General features: G+C 44.2%; 1 protein-coding gene across 4 annotated transcripts in view; it reads right to left on the bottom strand.

Moving 5' to 3' along the window:
* ICA1 (islet cell autoantigen 1) overlaps window positions 1–15,162 on the bottom strand; it is a 315,337-nt gene that overhangs the window by 149,898 nt on the left and 150,277 nt on the right. For all 4 annotated transcript variants that reach the window (XM_086941905.1, XM_086941907.1, XM_086941906.1 and 1 more), the window contains exons 8-9: window positions 13,862–13,953; window positions 10,540–10,589 (exon numbers count right to left, since the gene is read on the bottom strand). In XM_086941905.1, coding sequence (XP_086798031.1) covers window positions 10,540–10,589; window positions 13,862–13,953 — 142 coding nt within the window. The remainder of the gene's footprint in view (window positions 1–10,539; window positions 10,590–13,861; window positions 13,954–15,162) is intronic.

Here is a 15,162-nt window from a genome sequence, read left to right as displayed (position 1 = left end):
CATCGAAAAACCCTCGTATCTGCCGGCTCATGAGGCACGTTTTCTGAACCGGGAAAGTATGTATACCATCTATATATATCTCTGTGCCTTCCCCATCATTTGCAATCGCAACTCAGAAAACGAGTAAACCGATTGCACAATCTTCTATCAATCATAAGAACAGAGACATTGGTAGAAATGGGTGTCAGTCCTTCTCTGTGAGTCACTGTTATATGTGTGTTGAGACTTTATGTATGTTTGTCTTACCGAAAAACTAAGCTCTGCAATCAGGAGTATACTTGGTAAAAGCTATCTTCAAATTTTTGTTAGATATGCATGTGTTCTAAAATTCAATGACAAATTCGAGTCTAACCATGTGCTATGAATGTTTTTACTTCATTCTGTTATTTTTCCTTTCTCTTGCAGAGACCACTGCGTCTTTTTTCATTTTTCACGCTTCACATTGGGCCAACTCATGCCCTGAAGCACAAACTGTTAGCCGATTTTTGCTATCAGTTTGTAGGACTCTAGGCTATACTACTTAGAACTGAGTACCTCCAAGTAGGGACCACCACTGGTCCTGATGATCAGACAGTAGGGGACTGTCTGTGAAACATGTCGACCCGGTAGTTGCTAAACAGCCCTACCCCACAACCCCTTTTTAACATTCCCAGCCAGGGAAGCGAATAAAATAATTTTTTCCACTAGCCAGGGAATTTTTAACTTTTTTAATCACATTGTTAGGTCCCTACACCTCACCACGTCCACTGTCACTGCACAAACACATAGTCTTTCACCACAAAATTATAGTGCTCCCGCGTAGCTCGTAGGTCGCAGCACGCCCCGCCCCGTAGAGGGACGGGAAGACCCCTATGATGAAGCATGACACTAAGGGACTCTTAGTGTGTGAGGGGTATTTTAAAAGCACATAGTGCCTTCATCCCACTGGTTCGATGAAGAGCCAACCTCCCTTTCAAAAATATATTTATGAAAACCCTTAAAAATGATCAGGCAGTACTGTCTAACTTAAGGGACAGGTGACCGGAGACCCGGGGCGGTGTCGCGGAGATCAGGCGACGCCGCGAGCAGGCACAGGAGGACAAAAAGAAAAAGCTTTCCCGGCATGACGTTAGTGGGCTGATCTGAGGCGCGGGTCCCGAGGTGCGGCCACGCAAGGGCCGGGGATCCTGCGCGGCCTAGGAGAGCCTGCACAGCCGGGGGGTGTGAACCAGAACATTGGGGAGAACAGAGAGCGAGTAGTGCAACAGGCCCCCGCAGAGGCAGAGAACCATACGGAGTGATGTAGGTGACCTCTAGAGACAAATACAGCTGCCTTGTAGTGAAGCCTGCAACAGCTGACTGTGGAGCGCTAGGGGATGGCGCTGAGGCAGGCACTGTGAAGTTGCGCAGAGCTGGAGGTGAAGCCATACCGACCATTTGTGCTGAAGACTGTGTGCCCCCCACCCCTCTGGGAAGCGGGCACTGGAGTGAAGCCACGGAGCAGGACGCCCAGAGTGCTGCTACTCCCCTGCCCTTCTGTAGACATCTAGACCTACATGACTGGGAGACACCGAGTGGCTGTGGCATGAGGCTGTCGATTGTGGCTCCGCATATGAAGGTGTAGACCGGAGGCTTGCTGACAGTGTGCACCGTGGACTGAGTTGCGTACAGACAGCTGGGACTTCTGTGACAGGGGGGCCGTCTGGCAGCATATGAGCCTAGCCCCGCGGTCGTGAGGAGTGTCAATCCACCTTCAACGCAGGGGACAGGGCGTTTGCTCAAGCGACGATGGGGCATGTGAAGGGCAAGTAACATAACAGAGAGGCTGGGAACAATCTCGTCCCTGACACTGCAACATCGTTGGATGGCTCCCAACAGGTCAGCTGCGTACCACCTACCAACGCAGTAGAGACATCGGACAAGCTGGATTTAATCCTACAGGAGGTACGGGACTCTAGAAAGGCTATCGAGGCTCAAATAGGCGCTCTCACGTCTGGCCTGTGGTTACACCGGGCAGATCACGCAAGCTTGCCGATAAGGTAAAGGATTCAGTGGAACTAAAGGTACTGTCCCCACAGCAAACCCAAAAGTTTGTGGCTCAGGGGTTAGAGGTGGCAGACCCGGAAGCTGAGATCGGCCCTGGACCAGGGTTCAATTCCCCGCCTCGGCGGGTCTTGGGCTAAAAATTCCACGGACTCGATAATTCTCGCTCCGGTGCTTTCTCGACTCACGGGTTCACACTCTGCGACTCTGGGCAATAGCTTGCTTAATCTCCACAACGGCCCCTCGCGGCGGGATGCCTGGCTTTCACCTTGTGGATACCCTGCCGGGGTTATCTCACAGGGGAATACCAGGACGGGTTCCCTAAGCAAGCGCCGGGAAACCCACTGCGGGTAGCTGTGCGCTATATAAGCTCAAATACATTTACATTTACATTTACAAAACACCGCCGATATTAAGCAGCTGCAGTCCCAGGTGGCCACCCTAATGGACCACGTGGAGGATGCGGAAGGGAGGGCACGGAGGAACAACATGCGGTTGATAGGACTGCCGGAGAGAAGCGAACGAGCCGACGCAGCTCGTTATATGGAGGGGTGGCTCAAGGAGCATGCCACTGCAGAGGGCCTCTCTGACCAATTTTGTATTCAACAGACACAGGATCCCCACGGGCCGCCCGAAACCGGGGGCCCAACCGAGGCCACTCATAATTAACCTGTTAAATTATCGGGACTGGGACACGTTTCTTCAAAAATCGAGAGAGGTCCCCCAAATTAATTTTGGGAACACCAAGGTTTCGTTGTACCCAGACTACACGCTCCTGGTGCAGAAACAGCGCTCCTCCTTTTTGTCGGTCAAGAGGAAACTACGGGAACTGAAGCTGCAATACGCCCTCCTCTTCCCAGCACGCCTGAGGATTATTCACGAGCGGAAAATCTATTTCTTCGAGAGCCCAGGTGACATATAGGAATGGTTGGAGGGGATGAAGTTGGGGAGACAATCGGCGGAAAACTCCCAGACCTCGACGTCCACTATGCAAGATGGCTGCGCGTCGGGATGCCGCATGTCAAGGCGACTGCGTAAAAGAAACACACAGATCCAGCCAACATCTCAACAGATGCAGAGCGGCAAGGAGACGTCTATTCTGGCGGTCTCCTCCTTCCGGACCACGGCACAGATCGGAAACCAGACTACGTCTGAAGTGTTAACCCAGAAATCGGACTCAGATGGGAGTGTGGCCCGTTTTCCCTCCGTGACCCCGCAGACTGCGGATGGACCGATTCCCTAGATGAGCGGACAGTATTACTAACGAGCAACTGAATAGTAATGTATATGGCCGAGTTATTATTGTCAATATGTTTGCTATATAGACATTGATATTACTTGCATTTATGGCCCAGGGGCTGTTTGAGTTCCAGGTTACCACAGAGTAGGAGAGGGCACTGCATGGGTAGGTTTGGCCACATACCCCAAGATGCGAAAGCCTTTCAAGGATGTTACACAGGTTCATGTGTTTCCAGTTTAGTTGGGTGGCCCGGTATAGTTCCACGACCGGACCGAGAATTGGGGTTTACTGGGGAGGGTAACGGTCCTGCAGGGTGCACTTTCTTGAGTTGGCGCAACAACACCAGTTCTGCCGGCTACACAGTGGCCGTATCTAGATACAAGATGCAGATACAGAATAAATGTACCATAATAACGTGGAATGTCAGGGACCTGGGGTCAGTTCAGAAGTAGCATAGTGTGCATGCACAGTTACTGTGACGCAAGGCGTAAATAGTGTACCTGCAAGAGTCTCATTTGGTTGAGCTGGAGGTAGGGAAACTCCGTAAAAAGTGGAGGGGGCAAGTGTTTGACTACATGCTCGAGGTTTGCGTGAGGCGCTAAGATCTGGGTTAGACATGGAGTGCCCTTCACGTTAGTGGAACAGAGTTGACCAACAGGGGAGGTGCGTCCTGGCCAGGGGCACCTTGAATGGCCAACCGATAGTCCTGGGATCCATATATGCGCCAAAATCGGAACAAGATATGTTCCAATGCAGGCTGTCTGCCGCGATGGTAGGGTGGGTAAGCTGCCAATGGGTTATCGGTGGGGATTGTAATGTTGTGGTGAACATCATGCTAGACAGGTCGTATTCTTCTCTGCATGGGACGGGGGTTTGTAAACAAGCAAACGCATTGTGTGAATGGGCTGAGGGCTGGAAGTTATGCGATGTATGGAGGATGAGTCATCCAACACAGAGACTATTCATTCTATTCACCGGTGCACCCGTTACACACACCAATCGACCAGATGTACTGCTCCAACAACATTGCAATTCAGGTACTGAACACTACATATCTGGCAAAGTCCTTCTCTGATCACAGTACCTTGGAAGTGGCGCTCGGATGGGGCAGGGTGCCCACCCCGGTACCAACATGGCGATTGTGGCCTCAAATGCTGGAAGACTTGGTGTTCCGCACCACCATATCGGACACCATCCAGCAGTACTTCACAGACAACAGCAACACAGCGACCACCAGGCTGATTGAGTGAGACGCCTTAAAAACGGTGGTGCAGGGGAAGGCAATTGCGGCGACGGTAGGGGCACGACAAGAAATCCATAGGTCCTTGATAGATTTTGAGGACAAGCTGACTAGATTGGAGCAGGAAGTTGTGCTGAATGACGATAAACTAGCCCCTTTGCAGGAAGCTAGAATTCGACATGCCGAACTACTTGAGTCCCTCCGAGTCATAGACTACCAAAGATACACTCAATTGACCCACACAGAGGTGGATAAGGCTGGGACCCTGTTGGCAAAACTACTGTGAGACGACCCCCCCTAACGTAGTGATTAATGAGGTCACTAATATTGCAGGAGGTGTGGCGACTACCCAGGCAGAAATTAGTGAGGCCTTCAGGAAATGTTATGCCAGACTTTATAGTGCACCCGAACAAGACGTAAGCACGTCTATAGATTAGTTTTTATCTGCAGTTCAATTCCCCCAATTGTCGGCAGGTGCACAGAAAGAACTGTTATGCCCCATCACTCAGTCGGAAATTAGGGCTGCCATCAAGGGTCTACTCCGAAACAAAACCCCTGGACTGGACGGCCTATCAGCTGAATTGTATACCACTTATGCTGACCTCCTGGTACCCCAATTGGAAATCTTAATCAAATAAGCACTGAATGGGGGATCTTTGCCCCTCACGACAGCGCAGGCGCTGGTGGTGTCACTCCCAAAACCGGGCAGGGACCCCACAGATATTGCAGGCTGCCGGCCTCTCCCATTACTGTTGACGGAGTACACAATACTTAGTAAAGTCCTGACCAACAGACTCCTGCCCACATTTCACAAACTGATCCATATGGACCAGACAGGATTTTTACCAGCGTGCATACATCCCTGAACACCAGAAAGCTGCACCACCTTCTTGCAAAGGCTCCGAACCGGGAGGATTATGCGGGCTGCATTTCGTTAGATATGCGTCAAGCGTTTGACACAATCAAATGGGATTATATATTCAGGACCCTAGCGAGATTTGGACTGCCGGGGGAGTACATTAGGTGGATCTGACTCCTATACAATGCTCCCACAGCTAGAGCACATACAGTAGGATATATATCGGCAGAATACCAGATACGTAGAGGTACGAGGCAGGGGTGCCCGCTCTCACCACTTATTTTTATACTGGCACTTGAACCCCTAGCGTTAAAGATCAGGGCGGCAATGACTGACATGGGGATAACTGTAGGCAACACCACGCATTAGCTATCAGCATATGCTGATGACATAATTCTGTACCTGCGCGACCTCCGCTCCCCTGTGGATACTATGGCTGCACTGTTCGCGACCTCTGAAAAACTGTCATGTCTCGCTATTAACCCGGCAAAAACGACTGTTTTCTTCTTTAAAGAACAGGCATCGCCACTGGACATTCGATTTGGCTCGCTGCAATTTAAGGTTGCTCCCCATACATTTAAATACTTAGGCATCCAAGTATACAGGACCCAGATGGATATGCTAGATGGAAATTTGAACAGAGCTCTGAGAGCCCTACAGTCCAGCATTAACTTCTGACATCCCTACCGCTGTCAGTAGCAGGCAGGGCATCAATGGCCAAAATGGTGGTCCTTCCGCGGCTACTCTATTATTTTACGAATATACCACTTATGCTCCCGAGCAACCCCTTTCAAATTAATGAACACCTTGTTGGTGGAACTTATTTGGGGGTCGGGCAGGCGGAGGATTAGCCTAAAGAAATTGCAGCGTAATGCGTCTGGAGGGGGCCTAGGGGTGCCTGATCTTAGGGCTTATTTTTATCCCTGCCAACTGCAATGGTTATCCTTTTGGACAGAAGGGCGGAACTTGCAGGAGATAGGGATGACCGAACAAGATATAGGTAAAGGGGCGCTTCACACCCTTTTGCTACCTCATAGCAAGCTACCGCGGAACCTATCCCCCTTCTGTGCACGGCGCTGCAATGCTGGAGGGCAGCGCTGCAATATACAAGGGCCTTCCCTGCATACTCCGGGAATATACCGCTTCTTGAAATTCCTTTACAAAGTGGACGCCTATCTCTGTGCAGGCTTACACCCTGGACTGCTACTGCAGTCACTACAGTTGCAGAGCTCTTTGGTGAGGGACTACTACTGGACGATGATAATTTTGTCCGGGAAACAGGAGCACCAGACCATCTGTACCTCTTACATGCGGCACTGCTATAATATGTCCGAAAGTATTGGGCCCCACAGAGACAGGAGCCTCCCACTAACGACCTGATCAAAACACTATATTACATGGGCAGGGGACGCCACCTCATCAGGTGGTTATATGTAGGACTCCACTCCCATACGCAAATTGACCTGACAACGCTCCGCACCGCCTGGGAAGGGGACATAGACAGGGCCCTTACGGATAAGGAATAGGAGAGAGCGATGGAACACCCTAAAAGGGTATCACGGAATGCACGCTTTAAATATATTCTAACTATGATCCTAAATAGGGCGTACCTTACGCCACGCAAGCTCGACAGGATATTCCCGGCAGCGCACCACCACTGCCCTAGATGCCAACTAGAGGGAGTGGACCTAGTACACATGATATGGTCCTGTCCACGGATTGGAGGCTATTGGGCCTCGGTCAGAGGACACACAGCGGAAATCACACAAAGGGGGATAGATGCTACAGTTGAGGGATCTATCCTGGGGCTGCAGAAGGAAACCTCTAAGCACAAGGTGAAATATAGATTTGAAAACTTGGCGCTCCTCTTGGCAGTGCGGGCGATGACTATGCGATGGAAGTCGAAAAAGCCACCCACTATCCATACATGGCACAGTGAACTGACACGGTGGGGTGTTGCAGAGAGTGCTGCATTGAGACGGGAAGAAACCAGGGGGTTGCGCAAGACACCGATTACCATGGACTGGGACATTATGTTGGAGGCATGTAGATCCTTGGACATAGCCATTGACACAGAGGCTAGCAATACATTAGGCGATGGTCCAACCCACAGAACAGAGTGGCATGGCCCTGGGTATCACTAGAAGTGTGATGAGTGTGCTGTAGATAGTGTTTACGTCAGAGCAGGCGACCGACCCTAGAGAGAGTTATGTTATGTTAAAAGTTTTCTAAAGCGCACAGCTGCCCCAGCGAAGGGGCGTCCCGGCGCTATCGGATCTACCTACACTGAAAACAGCGAGGCACAGCACTGGCAAACCTAGCTATAATCTATACTAACGCAAAAAGGAAGGTTTTAATAGCTTTCCAAAATGCAAGCAAGTTCTCCATACCGCGGATGGATATCGGTAGAGAATTCCATAGCTTGGCAGCCAGATGGCGAAATGAAAGCCCTCCAGCCCGGCTACGTTTGAACCGCCACTATGTTTGAGTCACTATGTATATAAGCAGGATCAGAGGGTGGTGGGAGGATGTAGTACAGTTGTGGGTTTTAAGCATTACATGTACTGGCGAGACAGCAATGCACCTGTATCCAAGAGTTGTGTATTAATGTGGAAAAGATAACAATGTCATAATGGTTTCAATTGACTTGCCAATGGTTCAGATTTGGAATGGCCAAGGCATAGGAGCTCTGCCTGGAATATCTGAAAGTGGACTTTGGTAATGCGAGATATGGGCATTGCTGTGGTATGCTTTACATATTGTCATAAACAGTTCAACACATAGATGTACAATTTTATGTCCATATATGATGTGGAGAGAATTAAAACTCGATAAAAAACTATGTTTAAAAAAAAAAAGGTGACTTTTATAGCCGAGGTGCTAAGTTGGGTAAATACTTAACCATCGCAATCATACAACCGTGTTTTTAGTAATGAGACACAGATGGAGAAAAATGTAAGACAAAATCAAAAGTAAGGTGAGGGTGGACAGGCTATAGCTTCTAGCATAAAGGAGAACAGATCTGAAAGGTAATCGGTATTCTTTAAACGTGAGGAAGCAACCTTGTTATTTTTATTGTAATTTCTGATGTAAGAGACTACCAGTTCTGTTGGAAATAGAAGTGGCAGGTCAGTTGATTTGACACAAGATGATTCACCATTCTAGAGAATATTGGGAGTGGAAACACAGGGCAGTCGTTGGAGAGTAAACAATGCGTACAGGAAGTTTTTGTAAGTATTTGAAGTGCAATGGCAGATTCAAAACACAGTCAACTGAACACTGGTAGGTAAGGGTGATTAAAAGTGAGGTTAGGCAGGGTTGAACTCCTTACATAAGAGATTGAGGTTTGACAAAAAGGATGTTTAAGCAGTCAGAGCACAAGAATGGTTGGAAAGCTTAAGAGTATGAACAACTTTGGTATTACAATTAATGAGCAGGACTTTGGGGGGGTGTGAGAAGAGTACAGAAAAGAGAAAGGGCATGAGATGCACAGTAATACTTATTTGGATGGTGTGTATTTTCATGAAGGAGATACAATATTAAAAGAAGTGTGTTAGAGTGCTACAAAGTGGAAATAGGTAGCTGGTGAAGTGAACTAAGCTGCTGAAGGTGGGAATATAAGGAGGTAATAAGGTCTCAGCAGTAGAATGATATTGTGGTGTTTAGGACTTATGAGGAGGCACCGTCAGCCAATCTATATTTTACTATGTATTCAAAGGTCTGAGTTTCTCACTGTTTGAGCAGGATGGTAGGCACTCATCTTTACAAAGGGTACCTACGAAATATCCAAGGCTGGGGTCACTGCTGTGATACATTTACTGAGAGTGTACTTTCAACTGAAGTTAAACTCCAGGGTTTCATAGAAATTATTGTACAAGATGTGTCAAGCAATGAGGTTAATCAGTGTAGTTTGACCTATATATTTCAGGATAGCATTTAGGGTAGGCTTTGTTTTGGTGTCTGAAGACATGGTATCGACTGGGTGGTATACCACTTTCCTGATAGACATCTGACGGAGTCACATGTAAATACGGTTAGGCCTGGGAGAGTGCTCTCTCTGGAAATTAAATACTTCCCTTCCAAGGCCTACCAAACAAGACCAACATCAGTCATCCTGCTCTAGCTAGACAAACATAAGTGAGGCTACAGGTAAACCACTTCCTCAGTACAGAAATCAACTCCCTTTAATCACCTGTGAATCAAAGCAAAAGATGTTACATTAGTTCTTAGGGAGGCCTTCTTTTAATAAAAGTTCCCTTTCCGTTCATATAGGCACATCCTCATTGACCTGGCTAGTAGGATTCCTAATGTGATACAGAAAAGTATTGAATTGTTCTAAATTGGAAAAATTCAATGAAACAAGAAAAATATCTTATGATTATCAAACTAGATTTATGGGATGCACGGGCTGTGAAGCACTGTTGTAAAAGATTTGATATACTGGAAAGAAGGACCGCTACACCAAAAGAAGCTTCTAGGTTGCAACAACTTGAAGCCCACTTCTGATATCTAGGACTCCCCACACTAGAATTTAAAAAGTACCTATCTGAATGAAATGAGCTTTTATATCTTTGATGGTTGTAGCAAAAAAAACAATGAGTAGAAAACTGCTTGGATACTTTGATTCAGTGGCTCTAGTGGAAAGCAATGTTAAGCTAACTAAGTTGGGTGGCTAGTTTTTATAGACTACATGAAAAGAACTGGCGAGTAGTGGCATATAAAATAGAAATAAAACACAAGAAAAAATAAAATCACAAAGTTATGTCAAACTGTTCTGAAAGACTTCACAACTAGTCCAACTAGCGAAACTTGTCAGCGCCCACTCATCTTTAACACCCAACACGAACTTATCAGACAGATCGAGAAAGACTATGGCAATTACTGTACTAGTAACAATACATTGGTCTATAGTAGTTCAGGGTGACGTATATTTAAGTTGAATATTTAAGGTAGTGAACAAGTTGTCATTTAAATATTTGTGAAGACATGTTGAATATTTATTCAGCACTGAACCACACAATTCAAACCACAGGTTTCGGTTACCAAATTCAGTACTCTAGCATCTCAAGATTATGCTTCTACTTTGCTTTGGAAGATTTTTAACCTAAAGATAAATTATTATAAATCAAACTTCGTTTGAGGATACTCCCTAATTTAGCATTTTCGAATGACACATACCCAATATGCTGGACTCATCTTTATGGTCTTCATCGTCTAATGAAATCAACCTGGAAATCATAAAGCAAGAAAAGAATTTCAAACTTCTAAACTAAACTATGTCTAAATAAATACTTTTTCAAAAACCTTCAAGCTAAATGGTGACACTCAGAACTGTTTTCAACCATGTATACAATGTTTGCATTTCTAATTTAGCATCACTTTCTAAATCAAAACATACCCAGAACAATGTATTTCTGAAAGTTTTCCTTCATTAAAAAAGTAGAACATGTAACGGAAATGAGACATCTTTTTTGCTACCTGAGACTGCAGGCATTTAGTACTGAACTGAAAGCTGATAAATGATACCATATATGCAGAGTGTGATGCAAAATCCCCTTGCATTAATTTACAAAGGACACTCAAGGCAAGTCATAATTTCAGAAATGTATCAAAGACCTAGACCCTTTCCAGCTAGACATGCGTTAAGTTTCTTCCCAAGAACAATTTTTTTCTTGAATGATATCACTCAAAAGGAACAGCCATAATCCTAAAGAACCAATACATCACCTCACTCAAATGTTTATATCCAGGAGAGAGCGTATTCATAAACATTTCTTTCTTAATGTCCTAAGTGAAACATTCACAAAAGGCAGCCTGGTGCTAAGAAAATAAAATTGTGGCTACCACCATGAGATAGAGGCAGGGACTGAAGTACTGGTGAGAAAGTGAGAGAGGTATCTTAAGGTGTTATTTTAACACCTCCTAGTTAGTCAGTACCTACGTTTATCAGAAAAAGCATGCTACAATGCGAGTCCTACCACAGGAAAAGCTAGTCTACCACACCCAACGTAATCAAATGTGTAGGACTGATTAGAGGCCAGCAGCACAACATCAAAAAGTAAAAGAATATGCTGATTGCATTAAGCTATGAATTTCACTTTCATTTCTATGCTACCTAATTAGGGACATGTGTCATCTATGGGTGGATCTTCAAAAGAGTCATTTAATCCCAGCGGATTTGTACAAGTCAAATATCGAACTATGGGGCCCGATACTTGTACAACTCTTTAATGCAGCTCTTGTAAGGGGATTGAATCCTTCCTGGTTCACATCAATTATCGTACCCATTTACAAGAAGGGAAACAGACAAGATTGTGCCTGCTATAGGCCAATTTCCCTTCTGGATTCGTCAATAAAGATCCTTGGTAGAGTGATTTTAGTTAAATTGCAAAACTGGGCGGAGGAGGCGGGGGTAATTAGTGATTTACAATTTGGATTTCAAAAAGGCATAGGAACAATAGAGCAGGGATTAAATTTGTTCCTGATTCAGCAGAAACATACTGTGATAAAAAGGGAGCGCCTATATTGTGCATTTGTTGATCTTACATCAGCTTTCGATTGTGTGTCCCATAGTAAATTATGGGACGTGATGTCACAATTGGGCGTGGAAAAGCCGATAATCCAATTCTTAAGGGACCTATATGCAGGAGCATCAGCTGTTGTACGTTTTGGCAAGAAGGGGGAATGTACCAGATCTTTCGGAATAGGCCGTGGAGTGCGCCAGGGGTGCGTACTGGCGCCCTTCCTATTTCTTATTTATATAAATGGTCTGGAAAAGTGCCTGCTGCAAGAGTGTGTGGACATGCCTAAGATCGGAAAGAGATTTATTCCCACACTCCTGTATGCAGATGATGCTGTTTTGATGGCGCGCACCCCCATTGCCCTACAAAAAATGTTAACATCTTTTAACCAGTTTATGCTCGATCTTAATTTAAAAATAAACTGTAGTAAGACTTTTTCAATGAACTGTGGCACGCGCACCAAAAAACAAATGAAAACAATGTACATAAATAATGCCCCCTTAGAAAGAACAGCTACCTTCCCATATCTTGGAATTTTGTTTCACGAAACTGGTACTTGGTCAAGTGCAGTGAAGGTACGAACGCTCTTGTTCTCTAAGACAATCATGGCATTAAAAAGTTTTACACGTAAATTGGGAATGAAACCAATCAGGGAAATTTTAACTGTGTACAATGCGACGTGTGTATCTGTGGCGCTGTATGGAGCTGGCCTCTGGGGTTATACCAATATAAAGTCACTTCAGATAGTCGAAAATAAATTTTTAAAGAACATCCTATCACTTCCAGAGAGTACAGCGAACTCTATATGCCATGATGAGTTGGGGATCCCCTATATAACGGACACAATCAGAGTACAACCCATCTTACTATGGCACAGAGTATGGACAGTGAACGAATGTGTATTAAATCGAGCCATAATACAGGATGTCTTAAAAATGGGGAGAGCAAATGTAGTTGAATGGCTAAATTACATCAAAACGTTTCTTAATGAAATAGACCGTTCACTCTATTACAATGATCCGCATTCCATGGCAAATATTCCTAGAAAAGACCTGAAGACACTATGTATGGAATTCCTCAGAAATAGAAGACAGCTTGATGAATCGAATAAAAATACTGTCACTTCTCATCAATTAATTTTAATAAGTGACAAATTACAGCCATACTTAAGTTTATATATGTGTAATTTTGATAGATTACTTTTAACACGTTTTAGAGCTAACATTGTTTTTAGATTATTTACTTTCCCTGTAATGAATTCATGGTCCAAAGAACTCCCTTTATGTCCCTGTGATGAAATATCTATGCAATCGAATATACATGTTTTATTTTTTTGTAAATTCTATACGCTGCCTCGCAGAAAACTGATTGTCCCCATGTTAAAGGAAATGAATGTGAACAGATGTCGCCTAGCATATTTAGTACTGCAAAAAATGGACAATGTTTTTACTGTGGCTTCATTAATTGAGTATTTTAAACTGGTTCTTAAATTTAGGAAGTCGCTTCGCTTGAATGAACTGTAATAGTGTAAACACTATGTATTGTTTTTTAATATCCTCCTACATTGATGTAATACTGTGCAATGTAAATGAAATATGACTGCTGTTGCTTTTATGGTTATACCTTTTAGCCGAATAAAGTACTTTTGACTTGACTTGAGTCATTTAATGAATGTCACAACAGATACCTCAGCTGACGTCAAATAAACCAACATTCTGCAATTGCTTATTGTGTGCTATTATTAAAGATACAAATAAGTATATTTTTCTTTCTCTACACCGGATGGCTCTTTAATGTGCAAAGGTAGGTATCCTGAGCACTGCAACTTCGAATCATTGCCTCATTAAATGGTCCGTGGTTATCGATGCAAGGGTTCCTCAGGGTCTCCTGTGTTCAATAATTAAAGTGCTTTGAGGGTGTAGTCATTACTGCTTTATGAATTTACACATTTCATTCTAGGACACCAAAGAACGACTTACTCATCATCATCTTTGGTGGTGCTTTCATCTGATATGATTTTCTCATGGTGTTCGGACTGCTCAGCTAATTTATTCACAGGGTCTTGTAACGTCTTCATAAATATATACATTAAAAAAAAGTTAGAACTCCAAGAAAAGTTAAAAATAAAACACATTAAAATTACATTTGGCAGAAAAAAAGTTGTCTCATAATATCATAGCACTTTTACATGCATAAAAGCGGCTCGGTAGTTATGGTTAGGTCGGTTATTCCTTGGAAAAATAACGTATTTGATCATGAACAAAAATAACGGTGCATGAAAAATTATTCCACAAGGGTTTCAGACAATTCAAAATTTCAATAGGTCATAATGGTTCTAATCTAGAAAATATAAAATACACAGAAACATGCCACTAATTATTAGCTAAGCAACCATAACTCTCAATGGATTACTCATAACATCAAAGGTGACATTATCATTATCATCAATTATTTCACTGATGGGACTGCAGTTCTACAGACAAATACAGAACATAGGTTCGGTATGGTAAGAGTCAATAAGCAACAATTAATTATCAAACTAAATTGGTTGTACACCAATAACGAAAATAAAAAAAAGTTAACCTTCGCTAGTAGGGAACATTTACTGATCTAAAAAACTGCTTGTGCTCAAGTGATCACCCAGTGAAAAAATGAAAATATGGCGCAGTTTGTAAATTAAATTAAAATGGTAATGAAACACATGTTGTTCATTAAATATTTACACTGCTTCTACAAAGTTAGTAAGACGGTGAATAGAAAATTCCAGAACAGTTCCAATTGCCGTGTTAGTTGACCACGTTTTACCCCATTTTGTGAACACGTCATCAACAGGAATATGAGCAATTTGTAGACGCAGGGAGCCAATTAGGAGTTGTTGGATACGTAATACATTTCCAGAATAATTGCAAGGGACAGGTGGCTGGAAGAGTCACTCAGTGGCATACTCTGGGCGTCACAAACAAAAAAGAATACCCACAGAGTGTGGCTTATAAATTATGAAACCATCACACAGTGTGTTACGTCGTGGTAGGAAGCTGCTGCATGTATCGGCGTCCTGATGCACTGAACTGCGAGAATGAAGATGGAAATGAATTGGTGTCATTTTGACTTTGGTCCCAGGTGACCGTTAATAAGGCAAACACAAGGAGATGATGGACGGAGCACTGAAACTTTTCAGACACTCACCCCCATTCATAGATCTGGGTTGAATTCATCATCGTTCTTTAGCACACTGCGCCACCCCAGTTCAGACCCAGCAATATGCAAATCAGTCTTGACC

The sequence above is a fragment of the Lissotriton vulgaris genome, chromosome 10 (genome assembly GCF_964263255.1).
Source record: "Lissotriton vulgaris chromosome 10, aLisVul1.2, whole genome shotgun sequence".
In the NCBI taxonomy this organism is placed as follows: domain Eukaryota; kingdom Metazoa; phylum Chordata; class Amphibia; order Caudata; family Salamandridae; genus Lissotriton; species Lissotriton vulgaris.
The sequence above is the reverse complement of the archived record's forward strand: the minus strand, read 5'-3'. Positions and strand labels throughout refer to the sequence as shown.